General features: G+C 52.7%; 1 protein-coding gene across 2 annotated transcripts in view; it reads right to left on the reverse strand.

The window, feature by feature from the left end:
- Nucleotides 1-18683, reverse strand: part of TENT4A (terminal nucleotidyltransferase 4A) — a 43682-nt gene extending 24999 nt beyond the window's left edge. For both annotated transcript variants that reach the window (XM_038583339.1, XM_038583340.1), the window contains exon 1: nt 17908-18683. In XM_038583339.1, the coding sequence (XP_038439267.1) occupies nt 17908-18683 (776 nt within the window). The remainder of the gene's footprint in view (nt 1-17907) is intronic.
- Nucleotides 18684-21590: the final 2907 nt, after the last annotated feature.

Raw genomic sequence — 21590 nt, forward strand, 5'->3', positions numbered from 1 at the left:
GATTTTAAATCCCAGCGTTTCTTCTACAGAAAACCATGGTCAGAGGTCAGATTTTAGTCTTCATTGTTTTAGGGGAACAGGGAAGGCAGATGAACACCTGCATGGCCTCCAGCAAGGCCTCCAGCTTTTGGTCCCTGAACCCTCTAAATACAAGCCATGCTGTGAAGGGTCACCACGCTGGACCTTTGCCAGCTCACTGAGACCTTAAACCCTGACCACTGGCTCCCGGGGCTCCCCTGTCCCCATGGTCCCTGTCCATGCTGTCAGCTAACTCCTAACGCCCCCCACGAACCTGGTCAATTCACACGCTCTGGGAAAAATCAAGCTTTCCATCACAATGCAAAATACGATAGAAAATACCAGAAACTACCTTCGACTGTTAATCGATTCCATCTCCCCCGATCCCCCAACTCTTCTTAAAGCCTTTCAAGGCATTAAAAGCCAGGTTTCTCAGAAACTGGAGCTCCTTCCCCTCGGCTCCACAACATTCATGGTCTAGATTGTTGCCCCAAACAATGCCTTAGTGAAACCAAGTAGAGTTAGCCACGGGAGCTGTGAGGACCTGAATGCCCACCCCGCAGCACAGACCCTAATCAGGAAGTACCCACTGCTGAGCCTGCGGCAAGTGCAGACATCCATGAGGGAATGGCTGTTTCTATTTTCAGGCATGAACGATCTTCTTTAAATTACCCATGTGTTGATACAGTTAATGAACTAATTACAAATCATTTTTATTTATTTTTAATTACGTGACAAGGCAATTAATATCTGCGCACCAATTACTCAGAAAACCTTGAGGAAGGCCTTCAAAGTTTTTTTTTTTTTTAATACAAGCTCAAAAATGGAATGAAAACACCTGAAACTACAATTAGAACCCAGTTTGTTTCCAGAACGTTCCTCTACTTATGTTGTTAATGTGGCAGCTGCCCTATCAGGCTGCTTTGTAAAGGCCTGCACTTGAGCATCTCTCTACTCCGGAGACCTACCTGTGTACACATCTTTCTCCAGGCAGGCTTTGAACAAAGCTACCCCTGCAAGTGCTTTTAAAATGTTAGTGGAAGAGTGAGGCCCTTGGGAGAAGCTGCCACAAGGGGAGGGGACTGAGAGCAACAGATAGGAAGAGGAGGGTACCTCTTTGGGGTAGGAGTAGGCAAGATGGACTGGGAAGGCACAGCTGCTATGACCCAGGGCCAACCCAGATCGAAAAAGCTAAAATCATCTAGCATTCACAAAACAGCCAGGTCAGAAAGGCTCTGCATTTGGAATCATCAATGCTATAACTCTGGCCCATGCACATTTAGCTCCCAGTAAAAGTGAGCTCTTCATCCCCTTCCCTCCAAAACCCCTCCTGGGTAACTTTCAACCCTGGTTCAGATAGATGTCTGGGGCCTTTCAGAACCTAAACTGAAGGCCAGCAAAGGAAATGATACTCTTCTACCTTAGCAAAGCAAACCCAAGGATGCTGTAAGTGCCAAGCAAAGGCCCAGGGACCAAAGAACCACAGGAGTCTTCGCCTCAGAACAGGAAGAACTCAGACACCAAAAGCTTATCATTAAGCCATGACAAAAATACTTAATTTAATGTATTTCTTATGAATCTACTGCTAGAGAAGAAAGGACATTCAGATATGGCTTCTAGAGAGAGAACCAGTGAGGCACCTGAGAGCTTCCTACAGACCAGAATGAAGCTAACCCAGCATTTCACAACCTGAGTCAGTAGACAGTCCAGTGATAGAATTAGTAGTACTACACTTTTGCATTATAACCCCCAAAACCACCCCATGCCGCAGGTACCAGCTGGAGAAAAACCACCTGCTTTTAGCATGTCCACAACCCATCATGCAGCAAAAATGACCAAAGGACTCAGTCTCCTGACACTGGTGCCCTAGAGAGACCACAGTGCAATCCAGGACCTTCAAGCCTATGGAGGAGCTCACAGCCAGGAGAGCAGCTGGGGTGCAAGGAGAGGTCCAGAAGGCTCTTCACGGTGCTGGCTTTCTTCTGTGCTGGCTCAGGCCACCTACCATCAAGCCATGCATGGCAGCCACAGCACAATTACCAACCACTGCAGCCACCTGTAGGTGGTTCAGAGGGAACCACACAGCCATGTCGAAAAGTCAGAGCCTGAGCCTTGTTTGCTAGCTCAAGTAGCTACATCATTTTTGAAATTAAAATAGCTGTATGATCTGTCATCTTTCCAGAGATCCCTACCCTCAATGGGAAGGCAAACTGGGATAATCTTGTAAGGAAGATTAGTGTTTAAGAGTCTGAAAACATTAGTATTCTGGAACACTACACAGCACCAGCCACATTACCGGCATTTTCATTAGAGCCCCCCAAATAGTCTCCAATGCAAATGCTACTGTCTCCATTTTACAGATGAAAAAGCTAAGTATTCATTAGGCAGATGGTAACCAGCCCAAGATCATGCAGCCAAGACTCAGACCCAGAGCTGCGTAGCTCTGGAACTTGAGTGTTTAGCCACAAAGCTAGGAAGTCACACACTCAGGTGACCTGGCACAGAGAAACATGTGCAGAAATTCACTGTGGGTCCCTTTATAAAGAGCAAAAAGTCATAAATGTAATAATTCTATTTAGAGGATCATGTACATTTGTATAATATTTTTAATTGTTTAAAAGAGCTATTTGATGACTGAAGGAACCACTTTATCTTGAATTAGATTTAAATAAATACAAAATGATACCTGTATAATGTATTGAGAGTAGTATTAAAAACCATACAAAGAAATATGCTCAAGTGTTAGCAGGAAAATTATGGGTAATTTCTCTTCCATATTTCCCAAGTTTCTTCAATAAGTATATTATTGCTTTTATAATCATAACACCCCCATCCAAAAAAAAAAAAAAAAAAAAAAGGAATCACTTTGGTTTCATTCACTGATACTACTTTACTTCCAAAGGTCACAGGACAGACATTTCTGCTTGTGTTAAGTCTCTGGTCTCCTGCTTCTATGTTAGGGGCACTCCAGCAGGGGCATCTCCTGGCTCCGTCCCAGCCCACAAGTGAGCTAGGCCAGGACCATAGAGGCCAGGGAACCCCTCTGATGGCTCAGCATAGAGGTCCAGCAAGCTACAGGCCCCTTCAACCCTAAAATTCTGGTTCTAGTGCCACCCAAGCCACCAGTTCAGGAAGCTACTCTAGACTGCAGCATTCACTCCCACAACAGACAGGGCTCCTGAAAACACCACCCCCACAATCCCAGAAAATCCTCTGCAGATGCAGAAGAATGAGCCTGAGGAGACTTCTCTGAGGAAGGGGGTGTTCTCTCAAGGACCCCAACTCTCTCTGGCTACATCCCACCAGGGAGAGCGTTAGTTCCCTGTTAAGGCCTTCTCTAGGGGCCCACTCTCATCACAGCACCACTGCCAAAGAGCTGTGCTGAGTAAGATTCGAAGGCTACGTTTAGACTCTACAGGAAAAAGCCTGTCATTCGTTGGTGATCATATCATATCAATATTCTTCTTATTAGCTGACATTTACCACCTGCTGGCTCTGTCCAGGCACTGCACGACACACTTCACTGAGCATGATCCTGAGAAGCACCATCATCACCCCTCCTTATGGAAGGCTCAGCAGTTAAAGCGCCTCCAGAGACGCATGTCTCGCATAGAGAGCTCAGGCAGGGCAGCACCTCTACTGTTGGCTCCTGATGCTCAAAGCACTCCCTGGAGCTTCCATTTCCCACCAACCGCCCCTCCCTGTCTGCCTCCTGCAGGCTTCTGGAATCTCCACACTCTGCCTCCACCTCCCTAAGCTGCTCCGTTCCCACCGGCTCCCTCCCTGGCCTTGACCACTCAAGAGATATCAGATGCCAGACACGAGCAGTCTCACTACTGGTGATGCCGTCCTAAGGGGACAAGGCATCCCAGCGCCCCGACAGAAGACATGACAATCACCTTCCATGTCACCAAGACTCGAAGAGCACCTGGAAGAGCCTATGTCCAGTTCCATGGGGCCCGCAGACATGCACACAGCGGGAGCCAGTGCCCCGCACACTAGTGCAGTAACATCTGGGAAGTCTACTGCAATGAACTGACCTCACTTCACTGAACCCAGTATCTGTACAGGTAAAATTCAATTTACACTGTCAGAAAAAACTAATATAACTTTTAACTATCACGTGTTTACTTTTCATTCAATCAGCCAGGATTGTTTCCATCCAGTTTAAGGAGGAAACAAGTCATCTGCACCAATTCTCCTGGGCACAAACTAGACGTGGCAACCTCTTAAAGTCTCAGGAGGGGGGCCAGCACTCACCAACCTCCCAAGGCCCCACCAAGATGACTGGGAAATGTTTTAAGAGAAAGGAAAACACTACTGGAATAAGAATGGGAAAGGACTTAACGGATCCAAGGTTTAAGTCAATATGAAAGTGCAGAAAGCAGGTGTGACTCATCTTTCTACAGTGATTTCCTGTAGACCTACTATGTAGCAAGCACTATTCTGATACTGGCTACGGAGTAGCGAGCACAACAAAGTAAGTAAGGCCCTTGCTCTGAGTTTGGGAGTGGGCCGAGGGCAGCATGGAGAGGGGAGATAATAACCAAAAAAAGTAGAGTGAACTATGCAGCCTTCAAATGGTGACCCACAGCCATCTACAGCTGGGGTGGTGAGGAGCTGGTACTGGAGCCTTGATGGAAGAGCAAGCAGCAGCCAGACATGCAAGGGTTGGGGGACAGCATCCTGGCAAAAGGGTAAGCAGCCCAAGGCCCCCACAGCAAAGATGAGCTCGGGAGGCTTCAGGTACTGGGAGGAAGCCCAATGGCCCAGGGAAGAGGGGTGCTTGGGTCTGGGGTGCAGCAACCCTGGGCCAACTTCAAACAAGGCTGTCAGGCTCCAGAAGAAGCCCAGTGGCCAGGAAGAAGAAGACCAAAGAGGCCTGAGAAAGCCAAGGCCCTTTAGAAAGACTCGGGCCCTGACACAGGTGCCTGCCAGCTGCCCCAAGCCCATACTCTCCACCCATGGGGCTGCCAGGTCCCAGAGAGGCCAGCCCAGAATGCAGCCAGCCTTTCAAGCCCGCGGCCCAGGCTGAAATCTCCCAGCGAGGTGGAAAGGGCACAGCAGGAACACACGTATGCCACATCAGCATAAAGGCAGCCTGTGAGGTCTGCCCTGGCAGCAACCCCATGAACACACCACAGCAAAAAAAAAAAAAAAAAAAAAAGAGAGAGAGAGAGAAAAGGAACAGTACACAACAGAAACAATAAACCCAGCAGCAAGAAACACAAAAGCTGAAATCGGGAAAAACCTGCTATGGGGCCTCATTCAACAGAAAAGCAACCTCAGTCAGGACACGTCACTAACATCGGGGTTCCCCCCATGACAAGCAGCAGAACAGGAACACGCCCCGCGCGCTGGAGCAACAAGAGCCGAGCTCAACAAGATGAATGCAGAGGAAACAGAAAAGGATTCAGGTCATCTGAGGGGAAGAGGTCCCCCTGGAGGGACAGACACGCTGCCAGTAACAGGGAGACAACTGAGAATGGGTTGGCAGGGCGGTTGGGGGCGGGGGGGGGGGGGCGGCCTCCCTAAAGCCAAGGCACAGCCTGCCCTGTGGGTGCAGCTCCACTCCGAGCAGGAGTGACATCAGGGGCCCATGCTGAGACAGACGCTGCTCCCAGGGCCAGCGTGGACAGGAGGAAGGCTTCGGAAAGGCAACTGAGAAATTAACCTCTGGGAACCATCTTCACGACGGGGGACTCAGATTCCTGACGACATTCCCAGCCAGGGAGACGGGTACTAGGCACAGGGCGGGCCTCAGGGAGCGCAGCACCATCAGCTCCCTTTACAACCTGACCGAACACACACAGCAGGAAGACACTGACACAGGCCTCCAGGGGCAGAGCCGGTGACTAAGCCCCGGGCTGCGGCTGCAGGGCCCCAGGAGCTCCACCAGGCTCAGGCCCCGGGCGCCCTGGCCAGCGGATGGGGAGTGAGGCCGGGGTCACAGCCAGAGTGGCACACAGGCCGCCCTGCAAGGCTCACGGCAGCACGCAAAGGCAAGGAGATGGCTCCGCGAGCTCTGGCGGGGAAGATGCCCCCTCAACAAAGCCCAGCAGAAACAGGGACCATGCGGGGAACCCAGACATCTGATGGCATCCCAGAAGAGCCTGGGGTGAGCATGAGGGCTCTGTAAAGACAAAACCAAGACTAATCAACTGCAAACTGGTTTCCTGCGTCCAGGCAGGACTGCAGAGCCACCAGGAGCCCAGGCCACCCGGGGTCAGACACCCAGCAGGATACGGATGGTGCCCCACTGGGTGCTGACATCAAGATTTAATAAGTCCCGACAGATTATGCAGAAAAGGACCTGGCACTCCGGAAAGGCTCAATAAATGGCAGCAATTATAATTACAGAACAAAATATAAACGCTTAACTCATGGTGACAAATAATGTAACGCAAATCAGGACGTAAAAGGCTATTTTAGTCCGCTCAGGCCACTGTAACAGGACACCACAGACTAGGCAATTTAAACAACAGACATTTATTTCTCACAATTCTGGACGCTGCAAGTCCAAGATCAGGGCCTGGGCACTGTCAGGTTCCGGCAAGAGCCCCCTTCCTGGCCTGCAGATGGCTGCCTTTTTTTTTTTTTTTTTAATAATTTTTTAAAAATTTATTCACTTGAGAGAGAGAAAGAGCAAGCAAGAGCACAAGCCGAGGGGGAGGGGCCGAGGAAGAGGGAGAGAGAGAGTCTCAAGCTGACTCCACCCCCCAGAGCCCAGCCTGACTCCATGCTCAATGTCACAACCCTGAGATCATGACCTGAGCTGAAACCAAGAGTCAGACACTTGATGGACTGGCCCACCCAGGTGCCCTTCATCATTTTCTTCCATTCTTGGTCTCAGCAATTCCTCCTAGAAACTAGTATTTCCATCTAGGAAGTTCCATGTTACCTTTACTTTCAAGCAAAATTAATAATTTAGCAAACTGTATTTAGAGAGAACATGAATTGTAACAGAAGAAGTCCTGCTGATTCATCCATGTGTCCATCCACTATGGGCTTAGAGAGAGGTCCACAACGACAGTCATCTAACAGCACTTTGGTGATCTCTGGGTGGTAGACTCATGATTTTGAAGCTTTCTTTTTTTAAACAAACACACACACACACACACACACACACAAATCCATTTAATGAAAATAATGATTTAGAAATCCACAGAAAGCACTCTTAGCAATTAGTACACAGAACTATAAGATGCACGGTGTCACACACGGTAGTGGCATCACTGACCACGTAAAGAAGTCACTCTGGAAACACAGGGTGAAGTACCAGGCCTCATGCCTGGTTTGTGAGAAACTAGTCCAGACTCCTCTTGGGGAGATCAGGACAAAGATGTCCATTTTGGGGTACCTGCACTGTTTAGAGCCCAATGACTTCACGATGCTCTCTGCAACCTGAGAGGATCATGTCCCTCTACCCAGAGATGAGAACTCATATAATTATTTTCTCCCTATTACCACACCTCTTTGAACAATCCCTTCTTTGCTCCACATGTCTAGTGGTTAAAAAGATGTGCTGTGGGGCAGTCTGGGTGGCTCAGTGGTTTAGCACCGCCTTCAGCCCAGGGCGTGATCCTGAGGACCCACAATCGAGTTCCACGTCAGGCTCCCTGCATGGAGCCTGCTTCTGTCTCTGCCTGTGTCTCTGCCTCTGCCTCTCATGAATAAATAAAATCTTAAAAAAAAAAAATGTGCTGTGGAATCAGACTGCCTGAGATCCAACACCGGCACTGCACCCACCAGCTGGGTGAGCCAGTGGGCCCACTCTGCTCTGTGCTATGCTCCCCACCCCCTGCGTACCAGGAGGGCTGCCCAAGATGCTGTATGCAGGGGTGCGGGCTCAACAGGCCAGTGATGATGATGACAGTGACAAGTGCTGAAAACCCCTCACTTGACAGGAAAAAAGGAAGGCTGAAGCACCCACCTGCAAAGGAAGGTGCCGAGAACAAGGGGCCATCTTCCCAACCATAAACTTCTTACTTCCAACAGTCTTACCCCAAAAGCACTCCTATAAGGCCATTTTCACTCTTAATAATTTTGCAAGCTTCAGTTCATTCCAAACCTTAACCTGTGACTATTCTTGCAGGTTCCCATTCTTTGGAATTTGGTCTCCGTTCTATGTTCTGTTTACATCATGCTTGCACGTAGGACTGTACATCAGTCTCCCGTGAGTCAGTGTCTGATGGAGCCACATTCTCTCTAGACTGATTCATCATCAATTTCCTTCCACAAGATAACTTATCACAATACTTTAGGATCTCCGCAATTGGATTTATTTAGGCTAAGGTATCCTCTTTTATATGCTGGCTATCTCTTCAGAGTTGTCCTTCAATTTTTAAAATTTCTTTGCTTAAATTCAGAGATGTCTATAGCAAAATACTGCGTTGCACCATGGCTCCCATCTCTGCCAGTTCACCATGTTCCTGATTCTTGCTCTGGATTCAGGCACACCTGTTCCCATCGTGGGGAGTCAGCGGTGGCACAGGCTGTCTGGTCCAGCAGGGAAGCTGGTGTCTGGTCCTGCTGGGAAGCTACAGTTCTCCTATCTTCTGGTTGCACCTTGGGCAAGATGTTCTATCTACAAAAGCTTACTCTCTCTTTAAAACGAGCTACTGACAAGAAGAAATGGGGGGAGGCAGTCAACAAATGCTTACTAGTCCGGCTTTCATCTCTCCGTAGTCTTCAGTTACAATAGCAACTCATCAAATACTCCATTTTTCCTAGATAACAACTTGTAAGAAAAAAATCCAGATAGGAGGAGTCCTGCTCCCTTCAGGACCACCTCACCTCCCAGGCCAGTCCTGGAGTGTCTGCAGAAAGCAGGAGTTTCAGCATACTATGGCAGCAGGACTGGCATAAAACTCCTCCGACCCCACCTCCAGCATCTTCGTCATTTGACCGTCCAAGTCCTTACAGGAGAACCTCAGTGCTCCCTCTCCCCTAATATGACCTCTCTTCAGAAAAACAAAAAAGCAAAGGGCCCTCTATAGACTCACTGAAGCTGGGAGTTGCTAACCCCCCTCCCGCACGTCTTGAAGAGGTCTCCTTCACTGAACACTGCCTGGAGCTCCCAGACATCAGCGCTGGAAGGCTGTGAGCCTGGCTAGGCGTCTGTTTTCTATCTGCTGAAGGGGAATGGTGCTACCCATTTCCTGAGCCTGCTCTAAGAACACAGGGAGGAAGAAAGTGATGCAGAGAGCAGAGCCCTGTAGAGCCCCTGCCCTGGGAGCTGTGACAGCCACTGTGTGCCTGAGAAGAGCGGTCGGCAAGAGACTGTAGGCAGGAGCGCCAGGCCACCACCTCCAGGCTGGACTAGATGCTCTGAGCCGTACCGAGCTTGTTCCGCGTTGCCCTCCGCCATGAGCCGATACTATGCTTCCTGTGCTATTGAAACAGCAGCCCTTTGAAAAGAATATACGCCAGAAACTCAGAAACACCAGTTCTAGAGCTTTCCAGTGGTGGCTTGCTGAGTACTACAGCTTTTGCTGTTGTTCCCATTTGGATTTATTTAGGCAGCAGTTACTGAATCAAACACTGTGTTTCAAATAAAGAGTCTAAAGTTACTCTAGGTTGGTGCTGTCCAAACATAAGGCTATTTAAGTTTTCATTAAAATTAAATGCAATTAAAATTCAATTCCACAGTTGCATTAGTCACATGACAGGTGCTCAATGGCCACATATCCTGGTGGCCTCTGTACTGGACCGCACAAAACCAGAGCTCTTCAACCTTCACAGAGCAAGCCGCTAGACAGCGTGCTCTAGCTCTGCAGTGCCCTGTCCCTTACTTTTGTTTTCTTTGCTGTACACAGAAGTTAGAAGCTGCAAAGGGCTCAGAGAAATAACATCCACTCCTACTAAGTGCACAGAACAACAACAAAAAAAATCCTCAACTTTCAACAAGTCACACATGATGACACACCTGATGAAATATGACAGGAGGGCCTAAGAAGCTCTGGAAAGATATGTATTTAAAACCTACAGAACACATTATGTGGGCACTGGTTAGATTTTCAAAATCAGAAAAGGATGCCTTGACTCAAAGGGAGAAGTATCCTCACAACATCGCATTGGTCCCTGAAGACTTGGAACTTTAGGCTTTAACAGTTTCTCAGAGAAAAGCTCTAGCCTGAGAGGGAAAGTTGTATTTTCAAACTCAGAGCAAAAAGCTTTTATCTGTCCAGTTGGCAATGAGCCCCGCCTAATTTTTGGTTTCAATTTCCTCAGAGAAGAGAGGAGAAAGGGGAAGAAAAGGAGTGGCCTTCTCAAACCTCCACGTGACAATTCACACGGCACTTCCTAGTCTCCTTTATGTAGCATGTCCTACCGGGGGGGATGTCGTACGGACACTTAGCTTCATGGGTGGAGAAGCTGAGCCTCAGAAGTCAGAACCCATGATGCAACCAGTGAAAAACAGGCCTGTGAAGGAGGCTCCAGGGGTGCAGGATGCAGGCTAATGGAGCGAGCCCAAGGCCACAGGCATGCCTCCCAAACGGTGGGAGACACATGCCAGCCAAAGAGCTCTAAGCAAAAATGAAATGATTTGATTTTTCATTTCCCTTTGACTCCTGCATCCTAGCCACTGCTTCAGATCCACAGAATTCCAGAAACATGATGATCACCTGAAATCTCTCTCCAATATAGAAAGACAGAAACCACCTACATCCACATGTTATCACTTAGGAAATTAACTCCAATCTTAAACCACAGGAGGACCTAAATGGTTCTGCAGAGCAGCTGATCTGGGAATTAAAAAAGAGCACAAACCCACAATAAAAAGGCATGTTGCTGACAATGAAAGACATTCTCTGACAACGGGAACCTCAGAGACGCTCCCACCGAGTCTGCCCCGTCTGTCCGTGTGGAAACAGACAAACCTCTGTGCAGACACCTGGTGTGTCTGGAGGGAGCTTGGGTGCCTCCTCCTTTTCTCTGGCAAATGGAGCTCAGGCCTCCCCTAGCGTGATCGATCACAGGACACCCACCAGGTGGCTGAAGGACAGGCAACATATCTTCATACTTTCCAGAGTTTTCTAACTTTACCTGGATAGGTATTAGTTTCATAATAACAGAGAAACCAACTAAATCTAAATGGTGATGTCCTTCAAATACAGAATTTTTTGATAGCTTTCTGCTTTTGAGTTCTGCATTGCAAGGTATAAAACTGGTTTAACCGCACTCCTTGGGAGAAACAAGCAGATAAACCGCAATCAATTTTAAATTCTGCTTTTAACTAACTTCAGAGTTGGCAATCAAGTCTTCAAAAATTCCAAAACAAACAACAAAAGTTACCTCTAGCATTTGACTTAAACCATGAAGCTTGGCCACCCCTCCCGTGTTCATGTAAGCTAGGAGACCCTTTCGCTTGCTCATTCACTGTTCATCAGAAGCTTCCTCGCTTACTCAGAGGTAGCTAGCAGCAGCTCGTGCTTGGCACTGGGTACAGGCAAAGACACAGCCCCTTCGCCCTAAGGGGATGCGAGAGAACAAGGGTCAGCTGTCACCTGTGTAAGAGCAGCAGTCACTCCACAGGAAGGGACCAGAGAAGAGCAGCGGAGCAGTGTTCTTGCTCTGCCCGCAGGAGGCACAGGGCTCTCCCACTAACTTGGGCTGCCATACAACTGGTGGGGTTTTGTGCAAACCAAGACAGACTACTATGTACTTACACCTAAATTCCAGAGGCTACTGGAATGAATCACCTGGCATCCCCGCCTACCTGCCCAACACACAAGAATGACAGCTTTCCTAAGCTGGCCAATGCAGGGTGTCTCACAAATGGGACTCTTTGATCGCCATCATTCTCATGTTTTCATTCACATGGCTTTCAAGTAAACCACTCTTAGATGACCTATGAGAGGCACAGAAAAGCACTGGGAGCTAGTCACTCTGGTTGCCGGAGTTCAGCTGTGAAGACAAAACCAGAGGACAGGACCAGCAATACCAGAGTCATCATGATGGGCTGGAGTCCAGTCAAAGGAGAGAACTGCTGGAAAAGAAAACCACATCCTCCTCATTACCTACAGGAGCACACCTCCATGCGAGGCAGGAAGCCTCCAGAAGATATTCCACACCCCAATCCCCAGAACCTGTGGCCAGGACAAAATCATCATCACTCCTGTCATCATGCTGTACTATAGCATGCCCTTAAGAGAGACAATGACCTGGGTAGGCAAATACATAAGCCCTGAAAGCAGAGGGCTTCCTCCAGCTGGCAGGGACACGGTCAGAGAGATTCAAAGCCCTGTTACTAGTGTGAAGATGGAGGGACCACAAGTCAACGAAGGCAGAGATGGCTCTAGGGAACTGAGACAGGCCCCCCGCTGGCAGCTAGCAAAGAATCAGGGACCTAAGTCCTACAACAGCAAGGAACTGAATTCTGCCAACAGGAATAGTTTGCAGGAGGACCCTGAGCTCCAGCCCAGAACACAGCAGCCAACACCTTGCCTGCAGCCTGGTGAGAGCCTGAGCAGGAAGCCAACCAGCTATCCCAGCTTCTGATACACAGAGTTCACAAAAGAGTAAATGAGTACTGGTTTAAACCGTTAAGTTTGTGCTCATTTGTCACACAGCAACAAACTACCATTGCAGGACAGAAATCTCAGAGAAAGACATTTAATTTGCAGTGCAAGTCCCACACTGTAGAAAGATACACCCCTGACCACCTCACCTGGGACACGTACTGGCACGGGGTGGGGGTGGAGAGCAAGTGTCTTGGGCAACCATCTTAGCCAAAAGGCCGAGAAGCGATTTGGGCAACCGTCTTAATCACCAAGATCACCCACCTGCCTTTACGCCTTTACTCTGGTGCCACACACCCTCGGCAGCCTTATAAGACCAGAGCCTTCCGAGCGGCCTCTCCAGAGCCACGGCCAACAGGAATCTCCTCGGGATCCAGTGAGCATGACACCGTGACCCCTCACCTGTCCGGCTGTGTTCTTGTGCAGGTTTCTCAACTTCAACATCACAGTGTGCTATTTGTTTTGTTTTGTTTTGTTTACAGCCCTCTTTCATGCCATAACTAAAAAAGCAGATCCTAAACGATACCGACCTACCCTAACACACAAAAAGTCCTCATTTTCCTGGGGTAACTATCATGCCTCCTCCCATCGCAGGTACAGGACTCCACTGACAATGGGAGACAAAAATTCTGTATTAAATAGTGACCTTAAAGTCTGAGGCTTTACCCTGAAAAACAAATCTTAAAGTTATGAAAAATTGATACTTTAAAACATTCACTTAAAGATTATTTTCAACAGCACTCCATCACAATTTCTAAGAAGCAAACAGCCCTGCTTACTGCTTCTCCATCACAAGCCCCCAGCAACAAGATGTGGTCCACTCCACCCTACTCTGACTTCCACAGCATGAGCGTTAACAAGGCCATTTTCTGCAAAAAAAACATTTGAGGTCTCTATTTTCCCCAAGGATCCCCTCCAGCCTGTTTAACATTCCAATCCTGTTCCAGAGCATCTATCCTGCCCTCCTCTTCTGCAGCAACCCCTTTTCTGTGTGTCAGCAGCTCTAACTGTGCCCCTGGTCATATTTACCCGTCAGCAGTCCTAACTGTGCCCCTGGTCACGTTTATCTGTGACTAGGCGCAACCTTCCCCAACTTCGTCATGACCAGCATCCTGCACTAGATTTTCAATTTCACCTGGCAGTGACAGGCCGTGGTAGACTGGGCAGAAACAAGCAATGTTATTATTAAGGGGGGGAGGAACCTCCAAATAGGAGCTAATTTCATGGGGTCAGTGCAGCAGCTAACGTGTGCACGGTGTGGTCATTGCTGTTTCCATCCACAATCTCACGCCCGTGGGGTCGCAAATGACGCACACTGAGAAATCAACTCCCTGTGTGTGCCACCACTACCTCACGAGGCAGGTCTCGCAATAACCTCTCCTGTGTGTCCCACGATGTTTACAGGCAGAGGTGGGAGACACAGCGAGGCCTGTACAGGAGTGACGATGCTGTAGTCTGCCACGAGCCCTGCCGGGCTTTCACCTGCGCCCTCCCACTGGGTCCCCACGAGGACGTGCTGGGGAAGGGAGGCATAGGCACAGTACTTGAGGAAGGGCCAAGTCAGGCTGGAAGCATGGGGGGGGGGTTGAGGGGAGGGGGGGTGGTGTTCTTGGACACTCCTCCTCCAGGCTCTGACTCTTGGAACAGAGTGAAGAGAACACACCCACATGGGGTAAGACCACCTAGGGTCCTGAGGGGTGTGGCTAACCACATCCTGTGAAAGACACATGTCCATTTCTCACCAGAGGAAGAACTGAATTTTCTTTGAGGGTACAATGATGTCAAAAATTAAAACACTGTTGAGGCACCTGCAGAAAGGATGCTGCAAGACTGCTACACGCTATCAGCATTCCGGAGGACAACCCGCAGAAGGCCAAAGCCCACTCAGATACCTGGCCAGGGCCACGGGGGCCTCCTCTCTCTCACTATGCTCTTCCCGGGGCTCTACGGGGCACTAGTAAGGATGCAGCAATGTAGCTGGATCCAGTCTCCCACCCTTCCTCACCTGGGACTTCTGCCTTGAAGCTGAGGTTTCTGAAGCTGCCAGGACTGACCAGGACAGAGTAACAGCACTCTGCTGGGCCAGGGTGGTGGAGTTGAGGGCCTGTGAAAGCGTCAGGGGCCAGAGGTTGGGACGCACAGGGCCCAGGAGCCAGTCTGCACCTGCCCGCGTCTCTAAGTCTCTAAGCCCAGGTACAGAGCACATTTCACACGGCTCCCAAAACAAAAGTTTGAGTGTCCAACCAAAATATAGAACCAGCACTAGAGCGGCTCCAAAGCAAGCACTTCACCTTCACTGCTTTGAGGGTTCCCATCCTGATCCCTGCTCTCCTCCACTTGTTTTTCGTTCACCTCAGCCAAGGATGAGATGGCTGGCAGCCTCCTGAAGCCACACCACTGGTCACGTTTCTAAGGGCAGAGTCCTCCACCCCAGAAAAGAACAAACACTGCAGGTTGCTACACGGGGTACCACGCAAATGCCCAACTGGCTTTGGCTGATGCTACTCAACCTCCCACAGCATCAGGGAACTGCTTATCCTTTCTTGAGGACAGCAGACACGGTCCTTCCAGAATGGCCTGTCCTGGGACTGCACGGTAAATCTGCGCAGCTGCTCATCAACAAGCTTCCTTTCTCCTGCCCAGGCTAAGGGCTCTCTCATCACAGTTCTTTCCCCTTCTAAACTACAGACACTCGGTGGTGGTCTTCCCATCACTCTGAGTAAGCTGGTGGCCAGGAGCAAGTTCTAGACAAAGCTATTTCTTGATACCAAAAAATGAGCTGCCATAATAAGCCCAGCGAACTTCGATGGAAAGATCATGAGAACCATCTCCCACCTCTGACTACAGACACAGCTCAACTGCTCAAGTTCTGCTCTGCCTTACTATTCCTCTGCTCTGTCCCTCCTGAAACGGTGGCCTGCTAGTAGCATTCAGAGTAGCAAACCAATAGGAGGCACCCCACCCTCCTAGACACACGGCAGGCAATCCTAGCAGGCTCCTCCTCTAGGCGGAGATGGCAATAAGTGGCTAGACCCGGAGCGGTACACAGCACCCACAGACACAGGAAAGAAGGGTGGGCAGCAAAAGAGGGAGAAAAAAGGAACATTAATACCAAGAGCATTACTGCAGGGCCCCTACTTAGGTAAGTTAAAATGTGGACCTCCACTGCTTCAGAACCTACTCTGCAACCCTCCTCGTGGCCTCTGAGCAGAGTTCTAACAGGCCAGCAGGGGTTGACGGGGTAGGACCCCTCAGCAGACCCCCAGGCAGTTGCGCCCTAGAGGTAGGCTAAGAGTCTCAGGCTTTAGTCTTTAACCTCAAGAGGACACGGGGGTGCCATCACAGGGTTCTAAATGGGTCGGACCTAACCAAACCTGATGGAAGAGATTATCTCACTGGCCCTCTTTCATGCCATAACATGCCACTGGCAGCTAGTTCTGGGAGAGGCCCAGAGACCAGCAACAGTGCGTGTAAGATGACCACCTCTGGCCACTGGAGCAATCTCCACCAGAGGGGACAAACCTGCACGAGGATAAAGAGAAGGTACAGAGGATCTGATGAAAGACAGACAAGGAGGAGCGAAGGTCGGCACACCTGCACAGGACAGACCGTGCTAGTGTGTGCTGGACAGGGGCAGGGTTCAGAGTCAGGATCAAGAAACTCGCCTCTTCCAGGCCAACCAGTGCCTCAGATCCTAGCAAAGAAAGTGGTACATGGTGGGCTTGTTTACTAATAAAAACAACAGGGGCTCCTGGGTGGTTCATTCAGTTAAGCTTCTGCCTTGGGCTCAGGTCAAGATCCTAGGGTGCTGGGATCAAGCCCCAGGAGGCTGCTTCTCTCTCTCTCCCCCTCTGCCTTACCCCAGCCCGGCCACTCGTGTTTTCTCTACTTAAAAAAAGAAAAGAAAAGAAAAGAAAAGAAAAGAAAAGAAAAGAAAAGAAAAGAAAAGAAAAGGAAAGAAAAGGAAAGAAAAGAAAAGAAAAGAAAAGAAAAGAAAAGAAAAGAAAAGAAAAGAAAAGAAAAGAGAAAAAAGCAACAGTCACGTACATATTGAAGCTTACTAGAAGCCCAGGGGCAAGGAAACAGCTTCTTCCAGGGCCTGAATTTTTTGTGGAAGGGCATGATGCTGCCACTGCCTAGTAGCTCATGGAAGAAGCAAGACTTGGAACTGTCTGGACCCCCGAAATGCTCTTCAAGTGAAGACCACATGTCTTCTTTTCCTAGTGCCAAGACACAGTCAGTTCCGGTGACATGATCAGCTGGAAACCTGCACCACCACCCCCCAACCACCACCAAACCAAGGAACTCAGGTATGAATGCTATACATCAAGGAATCAGTTCCCCCAACACCTCTTCTTGGACAGTTTGACAAGTAAGGACTGGAGAGAGAGAGAGGCGGGAGGAGAATGGCTCCCACTTGGGACTGAAATGCAAGCTGGGGGCTTCAGGGAACTTAGAGAAAGTAACACTTCTAACTCAAACCAGGTGAAACAAATTGTAGGACATGAGCTCTGAGGGTATATCTCACATGCTTTAAAATAGTACCAACTTAAGTATCTTCCAACTTGAATGAACGTTTTAGAAGAAAACAAAGTTACTTTAAGAAGTAACTTCAATATGTAGCAATTGCCAGATTTATAGAACTTAGTATTTGTAAAAACCCTAAAAAATCCTGGAAAATCCTTACATAGTTCTTCAAAGAGCATGCAACTTGCGATGAAAGTTCATGATTTCAGTCTCGAAATACACAAAACCTATGTACAAGTGCTTTGTGTGCAGGTGCTGAGAAAAGGGCAGCAAAAGGGCTCGGTAAGTGGCATTCCCACCTGCGCAGCCTCACCTGGAACTGCCTCAACTCACACTCCGGCCCCCCCCCCCCCCCCAGCCTGAGGTTTTTGGTTTTCTTTCTCAAACCGTCCTTGTCATTTGTAATTGCACTAAAGCTAAATCGGATTTGTAAACCCCTGTAAACTGAGATGCAAAGATTTAGAACATGGGTGGCATCTTCCGAAGAATACGTGCTGCAAACGTTTTTATTTCCTTCCGGGTGCTATTTAACGCTTTTTTCAAAGACTGCAAAAGATGCTTTTTACGTAAATTTCTGCCTAAAATTAAATGCCAACGCACAAGCCGTCATCCAAAAAAATGAAAAAATAAAAAAAAAATTACTTCTAAACTCCCTGTTGGTTACATTGTATCAGTACCGGAAAAACAAACAAACAAACAAAACAAAACCGAAAAAAACCAAACCCAAGAAAAAGCACCAGGAATCCTTTCCCGAAAGGCGCTCTCGGAGAGCACGAGTCAACGATTCGGCCACCTTCCGGCTCCCGGCGCGCAGCCTCCCGGCGGGGCCCCCACTCACCCCTGGATGCCCGGGCTGTAGGCGCGGCTCTTCCACGGCGTGCCGGGCCGCGGCGCCTGGGGCCCGGGGCCGCCCCCTCCGCTCAGCGCGGCCGCGCGGCTGCCCGACAGCAGGTAGTTGAGGCCGTAGGTGCTGGCCTTGTTCTCGCGTTTCCGGCGGCCCGGGTGGAACTGGTGCTGCGGCGGGGAGCCGGCGGGCGCGGGGCCGCGGGGCCCGGGGTGCCCGTTGGCCGCGCCGGGGGCGCTCGGGGGGCCGTCGGCGAAGTGGAAGAAGGCGCCGCCGCGGCCGCCCCCGCCGCCCCCGCCCCCGCCGCCGCCGCCGCCGCCCGCCCGGCCGAGCGAGGCGCTGCTGGAGGAGGACGACGACGAGCAGCCGGGGCTCTCGGTGCCCGACTCGGCGTTGGACGAGGACGACGACGACGACGACAGCGACGGCGACTTGTGCAGGCGCCGGGCGCCCTCGGCCGCGGGCCCGAGCGCCGTCAGCAGCGCGGGGGGCAGCGCGGCGGGGCCGGGCGCGGGCGGCGGGGGCGACGCGGCGGGGAGCGCGGGCCCAGCCAGGCCCCCGCCGCCGCCGCCGCCGCCCAGCCCCGCCGCCGCCCCCGCCCCCGCCCCCGCCGCGGCCGCCGTGTCCAGCGCGGGCGAGTTGAGGCAGAAGTAGGACGCGAAGCCCGAGCCGCCGCGGCCCACGCCCTGCGACGTCTCCCAGATCTGCATCCACAGGGCATTGGCCGGCCCCTTCTGCTCGGGCTGGATCCAGGCCACGCGCGGATCCATCCACGCGCCGCCCCGCGGGCCCGCGCGCCCGCCCGCCCCGCCGCGGCCCCGCCCCCGCCGCGCCCCGAGCCCCCGCCGCGCGGCGCACGGACGGACGGACGGACGGACGCACGGGCACACGGCGCGCGGGGCAGTGGCCGCGGCTCGGGCCGGGGGGCGGCGGGGCGGCGGCGGCGGCGGCGGCGGCGGCGCTCCCGTCGGGTCGGGTCGGGGCGGGTCGGGTCGGGGCGGGCCCGGGCAGGCCGCGGCGGCGGCGGCGGGCGGGCGGGCCTGGCGGGCGGCCTTCAGGCGGCGCGGGGCGGGCGCGGGGGCCGCGGCGGCGGCGGCGGCGGCGGCGGCGTTCCACTCGGGCCGGGGGGAGAGGCCATCGGAGAGGGGCGGGCGGCCGGGCCGAGGGGGCGGGCCCAGGCGCCGCGCGGCCCGGGACCCGCGGGAGGGCCGCCCCGTGCGCCGGGCCCTCGGTCACGCTCGCGCCGCTCGCTCCGTGCTCCTGCAGCGGCGGCGGCGGCGGCGAAAAGACACTCTCGGCGGCGACAGGGCGCGGGGGAAGGAGGGGGCGCCGCCGCCTCCGCTCCAATGAGGGGCGGGGAGGGAGCGGGGCGGGGAGGAAGCGCGGCCTCCCTCGCCGGGGCCCGGGCGTCAGTGCGCACGCGCGGCCGATTTCAAATCCTCACTAGACACCGCCGCCTTGGTTACCGCGCCTGCGCACTGGGCCGCTCCCCGTGCGGCGGGGAGGGCGCCGCGTCGGAAGGAGACGCGCCTGGGAGGGGCGGGAGGGGCGGGAGGGGCGGCGACGGCGGCGTAGGTCCTTCTAGACCAGACTGGGCTGCGGCGGGGCGAGGGACAAGCGAGGAGGCCGCTGCGCCGCCCTTCCGCGCCCCGGCAGCCTCCGCCGGCCCCACCTCCCGCCGCGGCGCGCAGGCCGAGGCGTGGAGACATGCGCGCTGGGACCGGGGTCCCCGGCAGCCGCCCGGTCGCGCTGCGCGTGCGCAGAGACCGGCCGCCGCCGCCGCCGCCGCCGTGTGGAAGTTTCCGCGCCGCGGGGCGGGGTCGGGCTGTGCGGCCGCTGGCTCCCGATCCGTGGGGGGCCGGGCCGGCACGGGGCGCGCTGCGGCCGCCGTCCCAGGGAAAGGACACACGTGCCCCGGGCTCTGCCGCCGGCCGCCAGCGGTCCGCGAGCGGCCGGTCGCCCTGCCGTCCCTCGTGCCCGCGCCCGCCCACGTGCTCGCCCGCGGCCTCCCGGGGGAGCGGGCCCCCCTCGGCGGGTGCCGTGCAGGCATTTCTGTTCCCTTTTAAAAACGGTTTCTTGTGCAGAAAACGCAGTCCGAAGTTTGCAGTTAGCTCACTGGCGCGATTCCCCGGGCGGCCCTGGCAGTGCTGCCGTGGCGCCGCGGCCCGCGCGCCTGGGTGCTGGGGGCTGGGGGCCGGGGGCCGGGGGCTGGGGGCCGGGGGCTGGGGGCCGGGGGCCGGGGCCGGGGCCGGGGCCGGGGGGGGGCGGGGGGGGGCGGGACGGTGCCGCGGCCGCACGCTCCGGGAGTGCGCAGCAGACGCCGGGGTGTCCTTACGTAAGAGCCTGTGCCCCGCGAGCCCAGCCCGAGACGGACGCCGAGCGCCTCCCGGAGCCCGGCCCCGAGGATGCTCCGACGCGGAGACGGGCCCGAGCCGGCTCGGCCCCTGCGCAGTGCGCGGCGGGTACCGGGTACCGGGCGCTGGGAGCCTCCCGACGCCGCAACAACGGGAAAAATCCGTGCACGGCCCACTACGGCCTTTTGGCAAATGGTATTAAAAACACAAATGCCTGTTTTGGTTCAGGCGTTGTGTATTGTGTGTGTGTGGAAATTACAAACCCAGGATTAGAACATGTGCATTAAATTGGAGAAAATCACACCCAAACCAAACAGCCATTATTCTGGATCCCCTGGCGTCCGGGGCCCAGGGCCCAAGTCCCTGGAGTCTTCCCAGCCTACCTGGCCCATAACCCACAGATTCTCTGGGGTCTAACCTGCAGGAATCATCCTGAACCCAACAACTACCCCGCCCTCCCTCCGTCTTCTTACCTACAGCCCTTTCAAGCCACCACTATTTCTAGGGTATTTTGAAACAGTGCCTCCTTGCTAGTTTCCCACATTCCCTTCTTGCCCTCTTTGGCAGTTCCTCCACAGAGCAGCTTGTGATTGATCCTTAAAAAAAAAAAAACAAAAAAAAAAAACGTAAAAGCAAATTATGTCACTTTCCTGCCCAAAACTCTCTAGTGGCTTTCTTTCTCTAACTCCTGCTTACTCTGCTCTGCAAGCCCCTGCATTGTCTGGCTCTTCTCCCACTTTCTCCCATTCACCTTCCAGCTCTGCCCCTAACCCAGCCTGTTCCAGTCATAGCAGAGCAGGCACTTGCGGTTCCCTCTACCTGGATGCTCCTCCCCGACCTACCCACATGGGTCACCCTTTATCCACTCTCACACCTTAGTTCTATCTAAACTACAGACCTAACCCTCAACACTTCCCACTCCCATTCCCTGCTTTATTATTCTCTTAGCATTTATCTCCGTTGGCTTCCTAGGACCACAAACAATGAAATACCACAAACCGGGGGGCTTATAACAACACAAATGTATTCTCTTACAGTTCTAGAGGCTAAATGCCGGAACTCAAGGTGTTGGCAGGGCCTTGCTGTCCCCGAGGTCTCTAGGGGACCATCTGCTCCATAGCTTTCTCTTAACTTCTGCTGATTTCCTTGGCCTTCTTTGGCTTGTAGGGGCCTCACTCCGTACTCTGCCTCCATCACTGAATAGAGTTTTCCCTGTGTCTATGTCTCCTTGTTATGAGAATGCCATTTGTACTGCATTAGGGTTCACCCTAATAACCTCATGTTACCTTGATTCTATCTGCAGAGACCCGAACTCCAAATAAG

This window comes from Canis lupus, chromosome 34, assembly GCF_011100685.1.
Source record: "Canis lupus familiaris isolate Mischka breed German Shepherd chromosome 34, alternate assembly UU_Cfam_GSD_1.0, whole genome shotgun sequence".
Taxonomy (NCBI): domain Eukaryota; kingdom Metazoa; phylum Chordata; class Mammalia; order Carnivora; family Canidae; genus Canis; species Canis lupus.